Source organism: Salminus brasiliensis, chromosome 14, assembly GCF_030463535.1.
Source record: "Salminus brasiliensis chromosome 14, fSalBra1.hap2, whole genome shotgun sequence".
NCBI lineage: Eukaryota > Metazoa > Chordata > Actinopteri > Characiformes > Bryconidae > Salminus > Salminus brasiliensis.
Genome location: NC_132891.1, coordinates 35,422,701 through 35,439,059, shown reverse-complemented (window position 1 = coordinate 35,439,059; position 16,359 = coordinate 35,422,701). Strand labels below are relative to the sequence as shown.

Genomic DNA, 16,359 nt, shown 5'->3' with positions numbered 1-16,359 from the left:
GACCAGCAAGTCCATCAAACTCAATAGGAACATGTGCCATGATAGTCAAGAGTTCATCTGGGCAATCAGCTTAACCAGCTGGCTTCCCAGTGGAAGATACATTTTTGCCCATCAAAGAGCTTAGGCCATCTAAAACCAGCTGCCCGCCAAAGCTGCCCTGCAGCTGGATGTCCAGTTTGGTCAAGCTGGTCCTACTGGTGAACCAGCACGGTTACACACTACGTGGGTCAGGATGGTTGTGCTGGTGAACCATCCATCAAACTCCGAGCTGCACTGGTCAACCAGGCTGTTTTTAGTAATGGTCAAGCAGTGATGACAAACACAGCGTCAGTAGCAGCAAAGCTTAGCGGTTTACTTCTGCACAGTATTTTCCACATATAAAATAAAATAAAATAAAATAAAATAAACAACTCCAAGATTAGCCAGTGTGTTTTACTCTCAAACTGAGACAATTGAATGAAATCTGTGTGAGTCTTTAACTGTTACCTGTTTGCTTCATCATCATAATTACTTGGTTGGCTAAATTCTGCTCATGTACTGATACCCTACATCACATTTACACACACACACACACACACTTTTACACAGCATTATTTTAATAAAAGGTTATAACATTTCCTGATATGAATACAATTCTGAACCCATACATCTGTTTACATGAGCTGGATCATATTTACAAAGCTACGTTTGGGCAAACTGAAGAGCTTTGGGTGATGTGAGAGGGAGATACGATGGAGACAGGACTTGGGTGGAGAGGAAGAGGCCGTGTTACTGCTGTTTACACTGCTGTGAGACTTTCCTGAACACCGAGGAATTCTTCTTCTTCAACTCTCTCACTAACATTTCTCTCAGCTCGATCCTCAGTTGCTGTATTTCCATTTCTTTAGCTCTAACCTGCTGATCTTTCTCGTTCCTCAGCGCCTTCTCTCTCTCTTGGATCGCTCGTTCCACGTTCTCATACATCTCGTTGGTGTAGCAGCCACCATCATTCTCCAACACCATTTTATCGATCTTCTCCATCAGTCCAGAGACCTGAGACCGATCTGCCGTGTTCTCATTGTTGAAGACGTGATATCGTCCACCACACGTCTTCACCACCTGATTTAGGCTATCCCCTGCTCCAGCTACATACTCCTCTATGGTCTGATCTGTCAGTCGGTCCCCCCTAGTGAAGAGAAGGATGGTGTATTTGGACGCCTCCTCTCCAAAGATAGTCTGCAGCCTCTCCACCGTCTGTCTATCTTCCAGGGTAAATCGGCCCAGTGAGAGCACCAGGAGGAAGACGTGAGGTCCAGGGCAGGACAGCGCGATACACTCAACCAGCCGGTTCATCACTGAAGCTTCGTCCAGGTCGGTGTCAAACAGCCCAGGGGTGTCGATCACGGTCACTTTTCGGTCGTCAACCTCTGCTCTGGCCTTCATACAGTCCTTGGTGACCGACTGAGCGGAATCGGATACTTTGAAGACCTCCTCGCCAAAGATGGTGTTTCCAGTTGAGCTCTTTCCCACACCAGTCTTCCCCACCAGCACAACCCTTAGAACAGACACTTGAGACAGAGACGGCACAAATATTAAGAACATGGCTTTGTCTAAACATATTTATTCTGTTTAGGAGACGAGGTTTAGTGTCTCAAAGGCCCTGGATGCCTTTCATGTTAGTATTTTGTGACAAGACTTGCTGGCACATCTTTAATAAAGTTTCTACTTATTCATAGTAACATCTACACTCTGGAAACCAAAATATCCTAGAAGTCACAGATATTTATGTTTATTTTAAAGGCTGTTTTTCTTTTCTTTTTTATTTTCTAGCTAATTTTCCTCCTCATTTTAGATTAGCCAATTTAGCCAATTACCCAACCCACTCATTAGCACTCTCCCCCTATCACACTTGGAGGGTAAAGACTGACACATGCCTCCTCCGTCACAAATGCAATGTTACTGAGCAACCAACGCAATCGGAGGAAAGCGCCGGGTACCTGAACATCACACTGAAGTGATATGGGGAGAGAGGGAGAGCCAGCTACCCAATTGTAAGCCAATTGTGCTCTCTCAGGCTCCAGCTGCTGATGGCAGGCAGCATCACCCGGGACATACGGGCAGCACCTTAGTCCGCTTGATGTCGTTAGGTTTTACAGTGTCTTCACATTATAATGCGTCACATTTTATGGATCCTCATAATCTATGCACTCTTAAAAATAAACATCCTACAAATGGTTCCTTAAGCGATGCCATAGAAGAACGTCCATAGAGTTCCATAAAGAACCATGTTTGTGTTGAAGAACCTTCTTTATGGAATCGTGGCTTTTTTATGTTGTCGCTCAAAGAACCCTTTGTAGCTTTTGTAACCTTTTTTGAAAAGCGCTTTTCAAATCATAAACATGCTCAGGTCAACAAAATCATAATATCTTCTAATCATAATATAATATAATAATAATAATAGTAAGAATAGGGAAAGTAATGATGCTTAATGATGGTAGTAATAATAATAGCAAATAGCAATGGATCTGTGATTCCAGTGGTGTATCATAAGCTATACGACATTCCAGGCTTACATGCTTCTCATATAATGGAATAAGTTTATATAATTTTTTAAATATATATAATTTATTTATTATTCAGCTGATAACTTACTTAGAGGAGGATGTCGCATGCTGTCGCTGTCTTCTGACTCTTTACCAGCTGTATTTGAGAATGCAGAAAAACCAAGAACATCAGAATATGTAAATGTAAATATGTAAATGAACAGATCAGTGATTAGATATGTAAATTTACAGATCAGTAATAAATATGTAAATGAACATATTAGTGATTAGATATGTAAATTTACAGATCAGTAATAAATATGTAAATGAACAGATTAGTGATTAGATACGTAAATTTGCAGATCAGTGATTAGATATGTAAATTTACAGATCAGTAATAAATATGTAAATGAACAGATCAGTGATTAGATATGTAAATTTGCAGATCAGTGATTAGATATGTAAATTTACAGATCAGTAATAAATATGTAAATGAACAGATCAGTGATTAGATATGTAAATTTGCAGATCAGTGATTAGATATGTAAATTTACAGATCAGTAATAAATATGTAAATGAACAGATCTGTAATTAGATATGTAAATTTACAGATCAGTAATAAATATGTAAATGAACAGATCTGTAATTAGATATGTAAATTTGCAGATCAGTGATTAAATATGTAAATTTACAGATCAGTAATAAATAAGTAAATGAACAGATCTGTAATTAGTAAATTAGTAAAATTGTGTAAATATTTATATCATGGGTTTATTATTTTTATATTATTGAATATATAAATGAACAGATCTGTAATTAGATATGTAAATGATAGATATGTATCTTTCTAATATTTATATCATGTGTTTATTATCCAGTCGGACACTTACTCTTAGGACGCATGTCGTCTCCTGGCTCGTTACTGGCTGCATTCAAAGAACGAAAGAAACCAAAAAACATAGAAATTGGCTTTAAAGAGATGAACATGGATGGCTGGCCTGTTTTATTCCGGCTGCGATGTGAGAGGAGTTAACCTGGAGAACTGTATTTGTAAAAAATCCAACAGGAACTGATTTGAAATCGAAAGTTAAGCTGGTTCATTTCTATCTACCTAACTTACTAACTGACAGATGTAGAAGCACTAGTTTCCTTCATCCCACCAAAGTTCTGAAAAACATGTGTTTTAATATTCAGGTCAAATAACTGAAATGGAAAAGACTAGAAATAAATCATAATTAATAAACTCACCACGAACTGCGTCACTGTTGTTGTTTGCAGCCATTTTTGCAACAAAGAAAAAGAAAAGAAAAGTTGGGTAATGGAGACCGGAGTGGACTGGAGTGGACCCTCCCTCTGGGGGCGTTTCTGCTCGTTTTACTTTCGCTTTAGTTTTGCGCAGACTCCCTGAGTCCAAAGACTTCCTCATATCTCAGAACTTATCCAGCCAGGGCTTCTTCTACCCAAACTAAATCAACACTCAAAAGCAACCGCGTCAGAAACTGAAGAATGAGCATCTGTCAGAGAAACACCATCACCTGAAGACCTCAACCCTCAACCCTCAGCCTACAGCAACAGCAACGATGGCCTTTTCCAGTAAGCAGCTTAAACGATCATCTGAAGACCTAGCTACCGACACCCAGCCTTCTGTGCTGATCAATACTTATTCATATTTAAGAGTTCACCCAGCAGCTAACAAAAGGGAAAGCCCAAACAAGGCCATTTTCATGGTATTAGACTGACCTTTTTAAAGTGTTAAGTGATTAGTTCTTCTTCAGGTTCTTCAGGTTCTTCTAACTCAATAATAAGGAGACACATTGATAATAAGTAGAAAAGCTGAAAAGTGAACTGAGCTGAGTCCCGTTTGGGCTGCAGTTTGCACTCTTTAAGCACACCTGTGTCAGTATTCAGAATCAGCCCTGCTGAAACATCCAGCTCAGAACCAGCAGGTAGCTGCTTTAGATGGTCCAAGCTGGTTTTTGATGCTCAGGGTTGTTGAAAAGCTGGACTTCCAGGTCAAACATGGAGGTTCAGTGAAGTTCGGTCTGAGTTAAACAGCTGCTCATTGTTAGTGTTGGGGAAACACATCTGGAGTGATGGAGCTCTGTTTCAGTGGAACATCTGGTCAATGGTTTCACTGTGGTTCCAATCAGAATTCATCTCTACATTCAATCCTTTATTTCTTCCTTTATCCAATCCTTTATTCTTTATTTCTCTTTGCAGGCCCCTTCTCCTACTTAGGTAAGTCCTTCCTTCCTCTTGCTGGCACTCAGACAGGCTTTATTCTGTTGATCAGGGGAACAGCTGTAGGCTGGGCTGCTGTATCAGATACACACAGCTGTTCATTTCTAAAGCTCTTCAATCAGAACACAAGTACAGAAAGCTACAGCATTCAGAAACTATGATTAAATATGTAAATGAGCAGATCAGTAATTAGATATGTAAATGAGCAGATCATGTATTAGATATGTAAATGAGCAGATCACATATTAGATATGTAAATGAACAGATCAGTAATTAGAGATGTAAATGAGCAGATCAATAATTAGATGTGTAAATGAGCATATCAGTAATTAGATATGTAAATGAGCAGATCAGTAATTAGATATGTAAATAAACAGATCAATAGTCTGATCTGTCCTGTTCTCTTATTAATTGGAGGGTCAGTGAGGTCCAGTCTGAGTCGGTCAGATTTGAAGGTTAAACAGCTGCTCATTGTTAGTGTTGGGGAAACACATCTGGAGTGATGGAGCTCTGTTTCAGTGGAACATCTGGTCAATGGTTTCACTGTGGTTCCAATCAGAATTCATCTCTACATTCAATCCTTTATTTCTTCCTTTATCCAATCCTTTATTCTTTATTTCTCTTTGCAGAGCGGCTACTTGAAGAGGGTAAGTCCTTCCTTCCTCTTGCTGGCACTCAGACAGGCTTTATTCTGTTGATCAAGGGAACAGCTGTAGGCTGGGCTGCTGTATCAGATACACACGGCTGTTCATTTCTAAAGCTCTTCAATCAGAACACAAGTACAGAAAGCTACAGCATTCAGAAACTATGATTAAATATGTAAATGAGCAGATCATGTATTAGATATGTAAATGAGCAGATCAGGTATTAGATATGTAAATGAGCAGATCAATAGTCTGATCTGTCCTGTTCTCTTATTAATTGGAGGGTCAGTGAGGTCCAGTCTGAGTCGGTCAGATTTGAAGGTTAAACAGCTGCTCATTGTTAGTGTTGGGGAAACACATCTGGAGTGATAGAGCTCTGTTTCAGTGGAACATCTGGTCAATGGTTTCACTGTGGTTCCAATCAGAATTCATCTCTACATTCAATCCTTTATTTCTTCCTTTATCCAATCCTTTATTCTTTATTTCTCTTTGCAGGCCCCTTCTCCTACTTAGGTAAGTCCTTCCTTCCTCTTGCTGGCACTCAGACAGGCTTTATTCTGTTGATCAGGGGAACAGCTGTAGGCTGGGCTGCTGTATCAGATACACACGGCTGTTCATTTCTAAAGCTCTTCAATCAGAACACAAGTACAGAAAGCTACAGCATTCAGAAACTATGATTAAATATGTAAATGAGCAGATCAGTAATTAGATATGTAAATGAACAGATCAGTAATTAGAGATGTAAATGAACAGATCAGTAATTAGATATGCAGATGAGTAGATCAGTAATTAGATATGTAAATGAACAGATCAGTAATTAGATATGCAGATGAGTAGATCAGTAATTAGATGTGTAAATGAGCATATCAGTAATTAGATATGTAAATGAACAGATCAGTAATTAGATATGTAAATGAACAGATCAATAGTCTGATCTGTCCTGTTCTCTTATTAATTGGAGGGTCAGTGAGGTCCAGTCTGAGTCGGTCAGATTTGAAGGTTAAACAGCTGCTCATTGTTAGTGTTGGGGAAACACATCTGGAGTGATAGAGCTCTGTTTCAGTGGAACATCTGGTCAATGGTTTCACTGTGGTTCCAATCAGAATTCATCTCTACATTCAATCCTTTATTTCTTCCTTTATCCAATAATTTATTCTTTATTTCTCTTTGCAGAGTGGCGACACAGAGCACTGAGTGGACAGAGTAAGTCCTTCCTTCCTCTTGCTGGCACTCAGACAGGCTTTATTCAGTTGATCAAGGGAACAGCTGTAGGCTGGGCTGCTGTATCAGATACACACGGCTGTTCATTTCTAAAGCTCTTCAATCAGAACACAAGTACAGAAAGCTACAGCATTCAGAAACTATCAGTGCTGAGTTTGAGATGGATCCGCTGGTCTTGATCAAGCTTGAATGCCATGTTGTTCTAAGCTGACAGAGGGTGCATGCTAAATGCTAAATGCTAAATAGGTTCCCCGGTCCATGTTTACTTTTTTTCTTTATTTACTTCGTCACTGCAGGCCGGCGGGAGCTCAGGGTGGTCCTTCTCGGAAACATTGGTTCAGGCAAGAGCGCCTCAGGGAACACTCTGCTAGGCAGATCAGGCTTTACCTGCAGACTTAGTGCCTCCCCAATCACCCAGCAGTGTGAGGCTCAGACTGTGGACTTAGGGGACCCGGGGACCCGAGGACTTAGGTGGGTCACAGTGGTGGACACTCCAGGTCTGACTGCAGAAATGCTCACAGATACAGGTAAGGAGAAACTGCTCCAACGGTGTCTCCAGCTCTCATCCCCGGGGCCCCACGTTTTCCTGCTGGTGATCCCCCTGGGCCGATTCACTCAGGAGGAGAAGGACACAGTGGAGAGGGCGGTGGAGGTGTTCGGATCGAGACTGTACACATTCACCATCATCCTCTTCACTTTTAAAGACAATCTGAAAGACAACTCCATTGAGGAATACATCAGCACAGCTGGAGAGAGCCTCCAGCAGCTGGTGCAGAAGTGTGGCAGCAGGTACCATAGCTTCAACAACAACAGTCCTGGTGAAAATGATCAGGCAGAACAGCTTATAGTGAAGATGGACAAACTGGTAGAAGACAATCGTAGAACATGTTACACAAACGATGATGAAGATTCGGATATTTGTAAGTAAATGACATATTGGTAAATTTCTGTACCCTGATAATTAAATAAGTGATGCGAAACATGATCAGGGTTAGACAGAGTTATGATGATTATGATGATGATGATGATCATGATGATATGAGTTTTTGTGCTAAATTCATTGTTAAAGGTGGCGATAATGGAAAAAATCAGAGTTCCAGGGTTTCAAAATGTGGTGCTAAATGGCCTAGAACTGCTGGGAGGTGCTGCATGCAGAATTTGTCATTTATCTGCTGACAAATGACACTCATGCACATCAGAACATCTTTACTGTCCTTAACCAGAATCCAATAATAGTGTCACGTTTAACACTGGTGTTTATACGCTCGTTAAAATCATAGCAATAGATTATGATATCAGTTATATTAGTCAGCTACAAAGAAGAACCTCCAGCTCTACTTAGTCCTTCCTTCAGGAGTTTTATTCCCTCAGTCAGGGAAACAGTTTGAGATTACACAGCATATTTGCCAGTGTTAAATCCACACTGCTAGTGCTCAACTCAGAGCGTTAATTTAAACACTGATTAAACGTGTTAGATCTAATTGTAGGAGAAACCAGATAGAAGTCAGTAAGCAGATCAGTAAATAGATATGTGAATAAGTAGATCAATAATTAAATATGTAAATTATATAGTCTATCTGTCCTGTTCTCTTATTAATTGGAGGGTCAGTGAAGTCCAGTCTGAGTCGGTCAGATTTGAAGGTTAAACAGCTGCTCATTGTTAGTGTTGGGGAAACACATCTGGAGTGATGGAGCTTTGTTTCAGTGGAACATCTGGTCAATGGTTTCACTGTGGTTCCAATCAGAATTCATCTCTACATTCAATCCTTTATTTCTTCCTTTATCCAATCATTTATTCTTTATTTCTCTTTGCAGGCCCCTTCCCTGTGCCCCTCTTACGTAAGTCCTTCCTTCCTCTTGCTGGCACTCAGACAGGCTTTATTCTGTTGATCAGGGGAACAGCTGTAGGCTGGGCTGCTGTATCAGATACACACGGCTGTTCATTTCTAAAGCTGAAAGCTACAGCTTTAGAAATGATCAGGTATTAGATATGTAAATGAGCAGATCAGGTATTAGATATGTAAATTAGCAGATCAGTAATTAGATATGCAGATGAGTAGATCAGTAATTAGATGTGTAAATGAGCAGATCAGGTATTAGATATGTAAATAAGCAGATCAGTAATTAGATATGTAAATGAACAGATCAGTAATTAGATATGTAAATGAACAGATCAGTAATTAGATATGTAAATAAACAGATCAATAGTCTGATCTGTCCTGTTCTCTTATTAATTGGAGGGTCAGTGAAGTCCAGTCTGAGTCGGTCAGATTTGAAGGTTAAACAGCTGCTCATTGTTAGTGTTGGGGAAACACATCTGGAGTGATGGAGCTTTGTTTCAGTGGAACATCTGGTCAATGGTTTCACTGTGGTTCCAATCAGAATTCATCTCTACATTCAATCCTTTATTTCTTCCTTTATCCAATCATTTATTCTTTATTTCTCTTTGCAGGCCCCTTCCCTGTGCCCCTCTTACGTAAGTCCTTCCTTCCTCTTGCTGGCACTCAGACAGGCTTTATTCTGTTGATCAGGGGAACAGCTGTAGGCTGGGCTGCTGTATCAGATACACACGGCTGTTCATTTCTAAAGCTGAAAGCTACAGCTTTAGAAATGATCAGGTATTAGATATGTAAATGAGCAGATCAGGTATTAGATATGTAAATTAGCAGATCAGTAATTAGATATGCAGATGAGTAGATCAGTAATTAGATGTGTAAATGAGCAGATCAGGTATTAGATATGTAAATAAGCAGATCAGTAATTAGATATGTAAATGAACAGATCAGTAATTAGATATGTAAATGAACAGATCAGTAATTAGATATGTAAATAAACAGATCAATAGTCTGATCTGTCCTGTTCTCTTATTAATTGGAGGGTCAGTGAAGTCCAGTCTGAGTCGGTCAGATTTGAAGGTTAAACAGCTGCTCATTGTTAGTGTTGGGGAAACACATCTGGAGTGATGGAGCTTTGTTTCAGTGAAACATCTGGTCAATGGTTTCACTGTGGTTCCAATCAGAATTCATCTTCATTCAATCCTTTATTTCTTCCTTTATCCAATCATTTATTCTTTATTTCTCTTTGCAGGGCGGCGACATGAAGAGGGTAAGTCCTTCCTTCCTCTTGCTGGCACTCAGACAGGCTTTATTCTGTTGATCAGGGGAACAGCTGTAGGCTGGGCTGCTGTATCAGATACACACGGCTGTTCATTTCTAAAGCTCTTCAATCAGAACACAAGTACAGAAAGCTACAGCATTCAGAAACTATGATTAAATATGTAAATGAGCAGATCAGTAATTAGATATGTAAATGAGCAGATCAGTAATTAGATATGTAAATGAGCAGATCAGTCATTAAATATTTAAATGAACAGATCAGTAATTAGAGATGTAAATGAGCAGATCAGGTATTAGATATGTAAATGAGCAGATCAGGTATTAGATATGTAAATTAGCAGATCAGTAATTAGATATGCAGATGAGTAGATCAGTAATTAGATGTGTAAATGAGCAGATCAGGTATTAGATATGTAAATAAGCAGATCAGTAATTAGATATGTAAATGAACAGATCAGTAATTAGATATGCAGATGAGTAGATCAGTAATTAGATGTGTAAATGAGCATATCAGTAATTAGATATGTAAATGAGCAGATCAGTAATTAGATATGTAAATAAACAGATCAATAGTCTGATCTGTCCTGTTCTCTTATTAATTGGAGGGTCAGTGAAGTCCAGTCTGAGTCGGTCAGATTTGAAGGTTAAACAGCTGCTCATTGTTAGTGTTGGGGAAACACATCTGGAGTGATGGAGCTCTGTTGCACACCTGTACAGATGTCCTTTTCTTTTCTGTAAATATATTTTTCAGCTCTTTATTACCTTTATTACCTTTAGTACTTTCTACTTTTTTTAATTTATCCCCTACCCTATTTATTGTTTAGTGTCATTTTCCTTTAGTTTAAGACTGTGTTCTGTGTTTCTTTGTTACTTGTCATGCGTGTTGCTCTCACCAAGACAAATTCCTTGTATGGGTAACATACTTGGTGAAATAAAGAGATTCTGATTCTGATTCTGATTCTGATTTCAGTGGAACATCTGGTCAATGGTTTCACTGTGGTTCCAATCAGAATTCATCTTCATTCAATCCTTTATTTCTTCCTTTATCCAATCATTTATTCTTTATTTCTCTTTGCAGAGTGGATACGCGTAGAATGTAAGTCCTTCCTTCCTCTTGCTGGCACTCAGACAGGCTTTATTCTGTTGATCAGGGGAACAGCTGTAGGCTGGGCTGCTGTATCAGATACACACGGCTGTTCATTTCTAAAGCTCTTCAATCAGAACACAAGTACAGAAAGCTACAGCATTCAGAAACTATGATTAAATATGTAAATGAGCAGATCATGTATTAGATATGTAAATGAGCAGATCAGTAATTAGATATGTAAATGAGCAGATCAGTAATTAGATATGTAAATGAACAGATCAGTAATTAGAGATGTAAATGAACAGATCAGTAATTAGATATGCAGATGAGTAGATCAGTAATTAGATGTGTAAATGAGCATATCAGTAATTAGATATGTAAATGAGCAGATCAGGTATTAGATATGTAAATGAGCAGATCAGGTATTAGATATGTAAATGAGCATATCAGTAATTAGATATGTAAATGAGCAGATCAGTAATTAGATATGTAAATGAGCAGATCAATAATTAGATATGTAAATGAGCAGATCAATAGTCTGATCTGTCCTGTTCTCTTATTAATTGGAGGGTCAGTGAGGTCCAGTCTGAGTCGGTCAGATTTGAAGGTTAAACAGCTGCTCATTGTTAGTGTTGGGGAAACACATCTGGAGTGATAGAGCTCTGTTTCAGTGGAACATCTGGTCAATGGTCTCACTGTGGTTCCAATCAGAATTCATCTCTACATTCAATCCTTTATTTCTTCCTTTATCCAATCATTTATTCTTTATTTCTCTTTGCAGGCCCCTTCCCTGTGCCCCTCTTACGTAAGTCCTTCCTTCCTCTTGCTGGCACTCAGACAGGCTTTATTCTGTTGATCAGGGGAACAGCTGTAGGCTGGGCTGCTGTATCAGATACACACGGCTGTTCATTTCTAAAGCTCTTCAATCAGAACACAAGTACAGAAAGCTACAGCATTCAGAAACTATGATTAAATATGTAAATGAGCAGATCAGTAATTAGATATGTAAATGAGCAGATCTGTAATTAGATATGTAAATGAACAGATCAGTAATTAGAGATGTAAATGAGCAGATCAGTCATTAAATATTTAAATGATCAGATCAGTAATTAGAGATGTAAATGAACAGATCAGTAATTAGAGATGTAAATGAGCAGATCAGGTATTAGATATGTAAATTAGCAGATCAGTAATTAGATATGCAGATGAGTAGATCAGTAATTAGATGCGTAAATGAGCAGATCAGGTATTAGATATGTAAATAAGCAGATCAGTAATTAGATATGTAAATGTACAGATCAGTAATTAGATATGTAAATGAACAGATCAGTAATTAGATATGCAGATGAGTAGATCAGTAATTAGATGTGTAAATGAGCAGATCAGGTATTAGATATGTAAATAAGCAGATCAGTAATTAGATATGTAAATGAACAGATCAGTAATTAGATATGTAAATGAACAGATCAGTAATTAGATATGCAGATGAGTAGATCAGTAATTAGATGTGTAAATGAGCATATCAGTAATTAGATATGTAAATGAACAGATCAATAGTCTGATCTGTCCTGTTCTCTTATTAATTGGAGGGTCAGTGAAGTCCAGTCTGAGTCGGTCAGATTTGAAGGTTAAACAGCTGCTCATTGTTAGTGTTGGGGAAACACATCTGGAGTGATAGAGCTCTGTTTCAGTGGAACATCTGGTCAATGGTTTCACTGTGGTTCCAATCAGAATTCATCTCTACATTCAATCCTTTATTTCTTCCTTTATCCAATCCTTTATTCTTTATTTCTCTTTGCAGGCCCCTTCTCCTACTTAGGTAAGTCCTTCCTTCCTCTTGCTGGCACTCAGACAGGCTTTATTCTGTTGATCAGGGGAACAGCTGTAGGCTGGGCTGCTGTATCAGATACACACGGCTGTTCATTTCTAAAGCTCTTCAATCAGAACACAAGTACAGAAAGCTACAGCATTCAGAAACTATGATTAAATATGTAAATGAGCAGATCATGTATTAGATATGTAAATGAGCAGATCATGTATTAGATATGTAAATGAGCAGATCAGTAATTAGATATGTAAATGAGCAGATCAGTAATTAGAGATGTAAATGAGCAGATCACGTATTAGATATGTAAATGAACAGATCAGTAATTAGATATGTAAATGAGCAGATCAGGTATTAGATATGTAAATGAGCAGATCAGTAATTAGATATGTAAATGAGCAGATCAGTAATTAGAGATGTAAATGAGCAGATCGGGTATTAGATATGTAAATGAGCAGATCAGTAATTAGATATGTAAATGAACAGATCAGTAATTAGAGATGTAAATGAGCAGATCAGTCATTAAATATTTAAATGATCAGATCAGTAATTAGAGATGTAAATGAACAGATCAGTAATTAGATATGTAAATGAGCAGATCAGGTATTAGATATGTAAATGAACAGATCAGTAATTAGATATGTAAACGAACAGATCAGTAATTAGATATGTAAATGAGCAGAACAGTAATTAGATATGTAAATTAGCAGATCAACAGTCACTCAGACAGATCTTTATTCTGTTGATCAGAGGAACAGCTTTTGGCTGAACGATCAGACCACATGCTTATTAGTAATCAGTGCAGGAATCCAGGTTAGTCACTCACTTTTTCTTGCTGTACTGTAGAACTTCCAACGTGAGTAGAACATTCAAATCTGTATTTTAGCTGTAAATGATGAATATTCCCTCTCAATCTTTGTGTAATATTTTTGTGTGTTTGCAGTGAAGCCTAAATCAAAAGAGGACGTGTTGAAAGAAGAGTTTGAAAAATGTAAAATTCAAGGGGTGACTAAAGAGAATCTGAGGAAGCAAGCAGAGATTCTGGAGAAATTGAAGGAACAGCTTGAGAGCCGGGAAAGGCAACTAAATGAAAGGGAGGAGCAGATAAGGAAACAAGAAGAAGAGTTGGAAGAGAAGAAGAAGAAGCTCAAAGAACACCTGGTGAAACTGTCTGAGGATCTCTGAAGAATGGACATGCTAGCCAGGGTGAACTGGATAGGATAGGATTTTCAGATAGGAAGTTGCTGGAACAGACACAAAGGCAAAGAAAAGCAAGGAAGCAGCACATAATTCCTAACATCTGTCCAGGTTAATATCATATAATAACATTTCAGTTTTGGCTTTTTAAATATTAAGGGCTCACAAGCTTTTTTGAAGGCTTTTTGAGAATTGGAGCTTTGATATGAATGTTTTTACAGTAAATAGTCAAGTCAAGTCAAAATTATTTGTATAGCTTTTTACTACTGTTGTCGCAAAGCAGCTTTACATAATTAGTAATTAGTAAAAGACAGAGACAAAAAAGAAATAACGTAAGACATGAAGGATCAAAGACCCCCAGTGAGCCCCAACGGCAACAGTGGCAAGGAGAACCTCCCTCGGAGCTGGAGGAAGAAACCTTGGGAGGAACCAAGACAAGGGGGACCCGACCCGTCCTCCTCTGGTCAGAACTATTTGAACATTAATGATAAAAATGACCAAACCAGATACAGCAGATAGTTAATAGTGGTGATATTAATAGTGCAGATAGTTAAATGTCCATTTAGGTTTTAACATGGTCATTAAACAGGTAGCAGTGGTAGGCGGGTGAGCCACTGGTCTCCTATGGGTGGTGGCGGGTGGGGGGCCTGATGGTCGGACTGGTAGGTGGTAGCTGGTCTGACGTAGGTAGAGGGGACCTCAGCAGGCAGTCTTCCAGCAGGTCGGGCTGGGTGGCTCGGAGAAGGTAAAAAGAGCCACCCAAAAAATAGTGTCAAGTGTTTCTATGACGGAGTGGAAAAACCCATGTGACCATCATCCAAAACATCCTGAAGCTTGGTCTCTCACATCCAGCTGTCTTCTTGATTCACTAAGGTTGTGTCAGTTCAGTAGCTGCATGTGTGTTGGGATTAAAAGAGCAGTGATTTAGGGAGACTAGTGCTATGGTGAAAGCAGCATGGTTGAAGAATAGCACTACCTTGGGTCTCCATGTTACTGAATTCTCTGAATATGTTATTAATAAAAGTTGTTATCATTGATTATGACATCTCAATGCTTCTTTTGCGTTGTCTCTTAAGGTGTGTGCCACTAATTTTGGAGATGACTCTATTTCTCATATCTAATCAATCAATATGCAGTCAGATAATGTGGAGTGCAGAAAACTACCTTGCTTCTTTGAACTGCTTGACACCCGTCCTACATTACTACTGTCCTACTTTCCTAATTTATTATATTTACCATATTATAGTATTATTAACATCATAAAAACAGATCAACATATGATCAAACCTAGCAGGGTTATTTTATATGTGGCTAACTCTTATAGAATTTTGTCTGAAAGCAGTGTTCCTGACTTTCGGCTGGCTTACAAATGGCATCATTGTCCTGTTGGAAAGCAGATGGTTTGAAGTGAAGGATTCTGAGGTAGTTGTTCTATGTGCCGGGTACTAGTTCCGCTAGGTAGCAAAACAGCTACATAAAATGATCATACCACCACCATGTTTAACAGTAGGTACATCGTCTTTAAACATATTTGTCTCATCTGACCATTAACCTGTCCTCCGCAGGGCTTTCCCTTAGTCCATGTGGTTCATCTGCACACTGTAGCAGTTGTCGTTTTTAGAGCAGAAGCATTAATTATGGATGGAAGCCATTCAGTTCATGGTAATGATAAATGATTAAGTGGCTAGTTATGTAATCACTAAAAGTTTGGGAGAAGGACCACGCCCAAATTCCGCCTCTCCATTACTACGCACTATAATACAGCTCCTCTCCCCTCGCCCTCTCGTAATGAAAATTCACACCCCTCTTCCTGATGGTCCAATTATACTTAACCTTTGCCTGGCAAAGGGAGGGGGGTCTGGCTTTGGGTCCCATCAGCTCAAAGTTCCCCAGAACTCCTTGCCTCAGCCAGCAAGCGTGGTCCGCACTTCGCAAAACTTGTACTTACGTTTGCAACCAGGGTTGGAAAGGTTACAGCAGATTACTGATTGCCTGTTCAAATATCTAATTGTAACGTAATTCAATTACTTTTGAATTACTTGCCATATATTCAGATAGCGACAAAAGAAAACACTATGAATACATGGATATTTATGACCCCACATATAGAACTGCAACCCTGTTGTACTTGAAATAGAAAAGTCTACAGAAATTGTTAAAGGCCCAATATTGTTATTATGTGAAGATGACTTTAGGGGGTGGACAGTACAGTTTCTTCGAATCCGCTGTTGTTTAATTTTGAAGAATATTTAAAAGTTTAATTCTTCATTGATCATTTTAACTGTGATGAGTTTACATTGATCATGTTTGATCATTCTATTTCATTTAATTTTCTTACAGTATTGAGAGATTAAAACACATTCATTATTATGAAGATTATGAAGAGCACAGCAGCACATGCTATTGGTATCATTTGTGAACATGGCTGCAGAACATTGTGGTGTCCTCTACCCATGACTTGACTTCTGTACACCCATACCTGCATCTAAAGACCCATCCATCACAA

At 38.7% G+C, this 16,359-nt stretch overlaps 2 protein-coding genes across 5 annotated transcripts; one reads left to right on the top strand and one right to left on the bottom strand.

Moving 5' to 3' along the window:
- Positions 1–331: 331 nt before the first annotated feature.
- On the bottom strand, positions 332–3,863 carry LOC140576707 (GTPase IMAP family member 7-like). Its single transcript, XM_072696249.1, has 4 exons — positions 3,771–3,863; positions 3,413–3,448; positions 2,632–2,679; positions 332–1,547 (listed from the first exon to the last, which is right to left on the bottom strand). Exons 1-4 carry the CDS (start codon positions 3,802–3,804, stop codon positions 769–771), a joined length of 897 nt encoding a protein of 298 aa, XP_072552350.1. The 5' UTR covers positions 3,805–3,863; the 3' UTR covers positions 332–768.
- Positions 3,864–3,943: 80 nt separating this feature from the next.
- On the top strand, positions 3,944–14,877 carry LOC140576702 (GTPase IMAP family member 9-like). 4 transcript variants are annotated; one of them, XM_072696239.1, is made up of 13 exons: positions 3,944–4,115; positions 4,743–4,760; positions 5,393–5,410; positions 5,903–5,920; positions 6,581–6,610; positions 6,925–7,548; positions 8,444–8,467; positions 9,081–9,104; positions 9,716–9,733; positions 10,823–10,840; positions 11,613–11,636; positions 12,633–12,650; positions 13,600–14,877. In XM_072696239.1, the coding sequence occupies exons 1-13, from the start codon at positions 4,103–4,105 to the stop codon at positions 13,839–13,841; spliced, it is 1,089 nt and encodes a 362-aa protein (XP_072552340.1). In that variant the 5' UTR covers positions 3,944–4,102; the 3' UTR covers positions 13,842–14,877. The 4 variants fall into 4 exon arrangements, with proteins under 4 accessions (XP_072552340.1, XP_072552341.1, XP_072552342.1 ...); XM_072696240.1 differs by lacking the exons at positions 8,444–8,467; positions 9,081–9,104; XM_072696241.1 differs by lacking the exons at positions 10,823–10,840; positions 11,613–11,636; positions 12,633–12,650.
- Positions 14,878–16,359: the final 1,482 nt, after the last annotated feature.

What these genes read in the sequence shown, in the direction of transcription:
- LOC140576707 (XM_072696249.1), bottom strand. Translation starts at nt 3,804, where the DNA reads ATGGCTGCAAACAACAACAGTGACGCAGTTCGTG. An exon ending in CAACAGTGACGCAGTTCGTG is followed by an intron (nt 3,449 to 3,770) that starts GTGAGTTTATTA and finishes CTTTGAATGCAG; the next exon opens with CCAGTAACGAGCCAGGAGAC. An exon ending in CATGCGACATCCTCCTCTAA is followed by an intron (nt 1,548 to 2,631) that starts GTAAGTTATCAG and finishes CTCTGTCTCAAG; the next exon opens with TGTCTGTTCTAAGGGTTGTG.
- LOC140576702 (XM_072696239.1), top strand. An exon ending in CAGAGCACTGAGTGGACAGA is followed by an intron (nt 6,611 to 6,924) that starts GTAAGTCCTTCC and finishes TCGTCACTGCAG; the next exon opens with GCCGGCGGGAGCTCAGGGTG. An exon ending in TGATGAAGATTCGGATATTT is followed by an intron (nt 7,549 to 8,443) that starts GTAAGTAAATGA and finishes TTCTCTTTGCAG; the next exon opens with GCCCCTTCCCTGTGCCCCTC.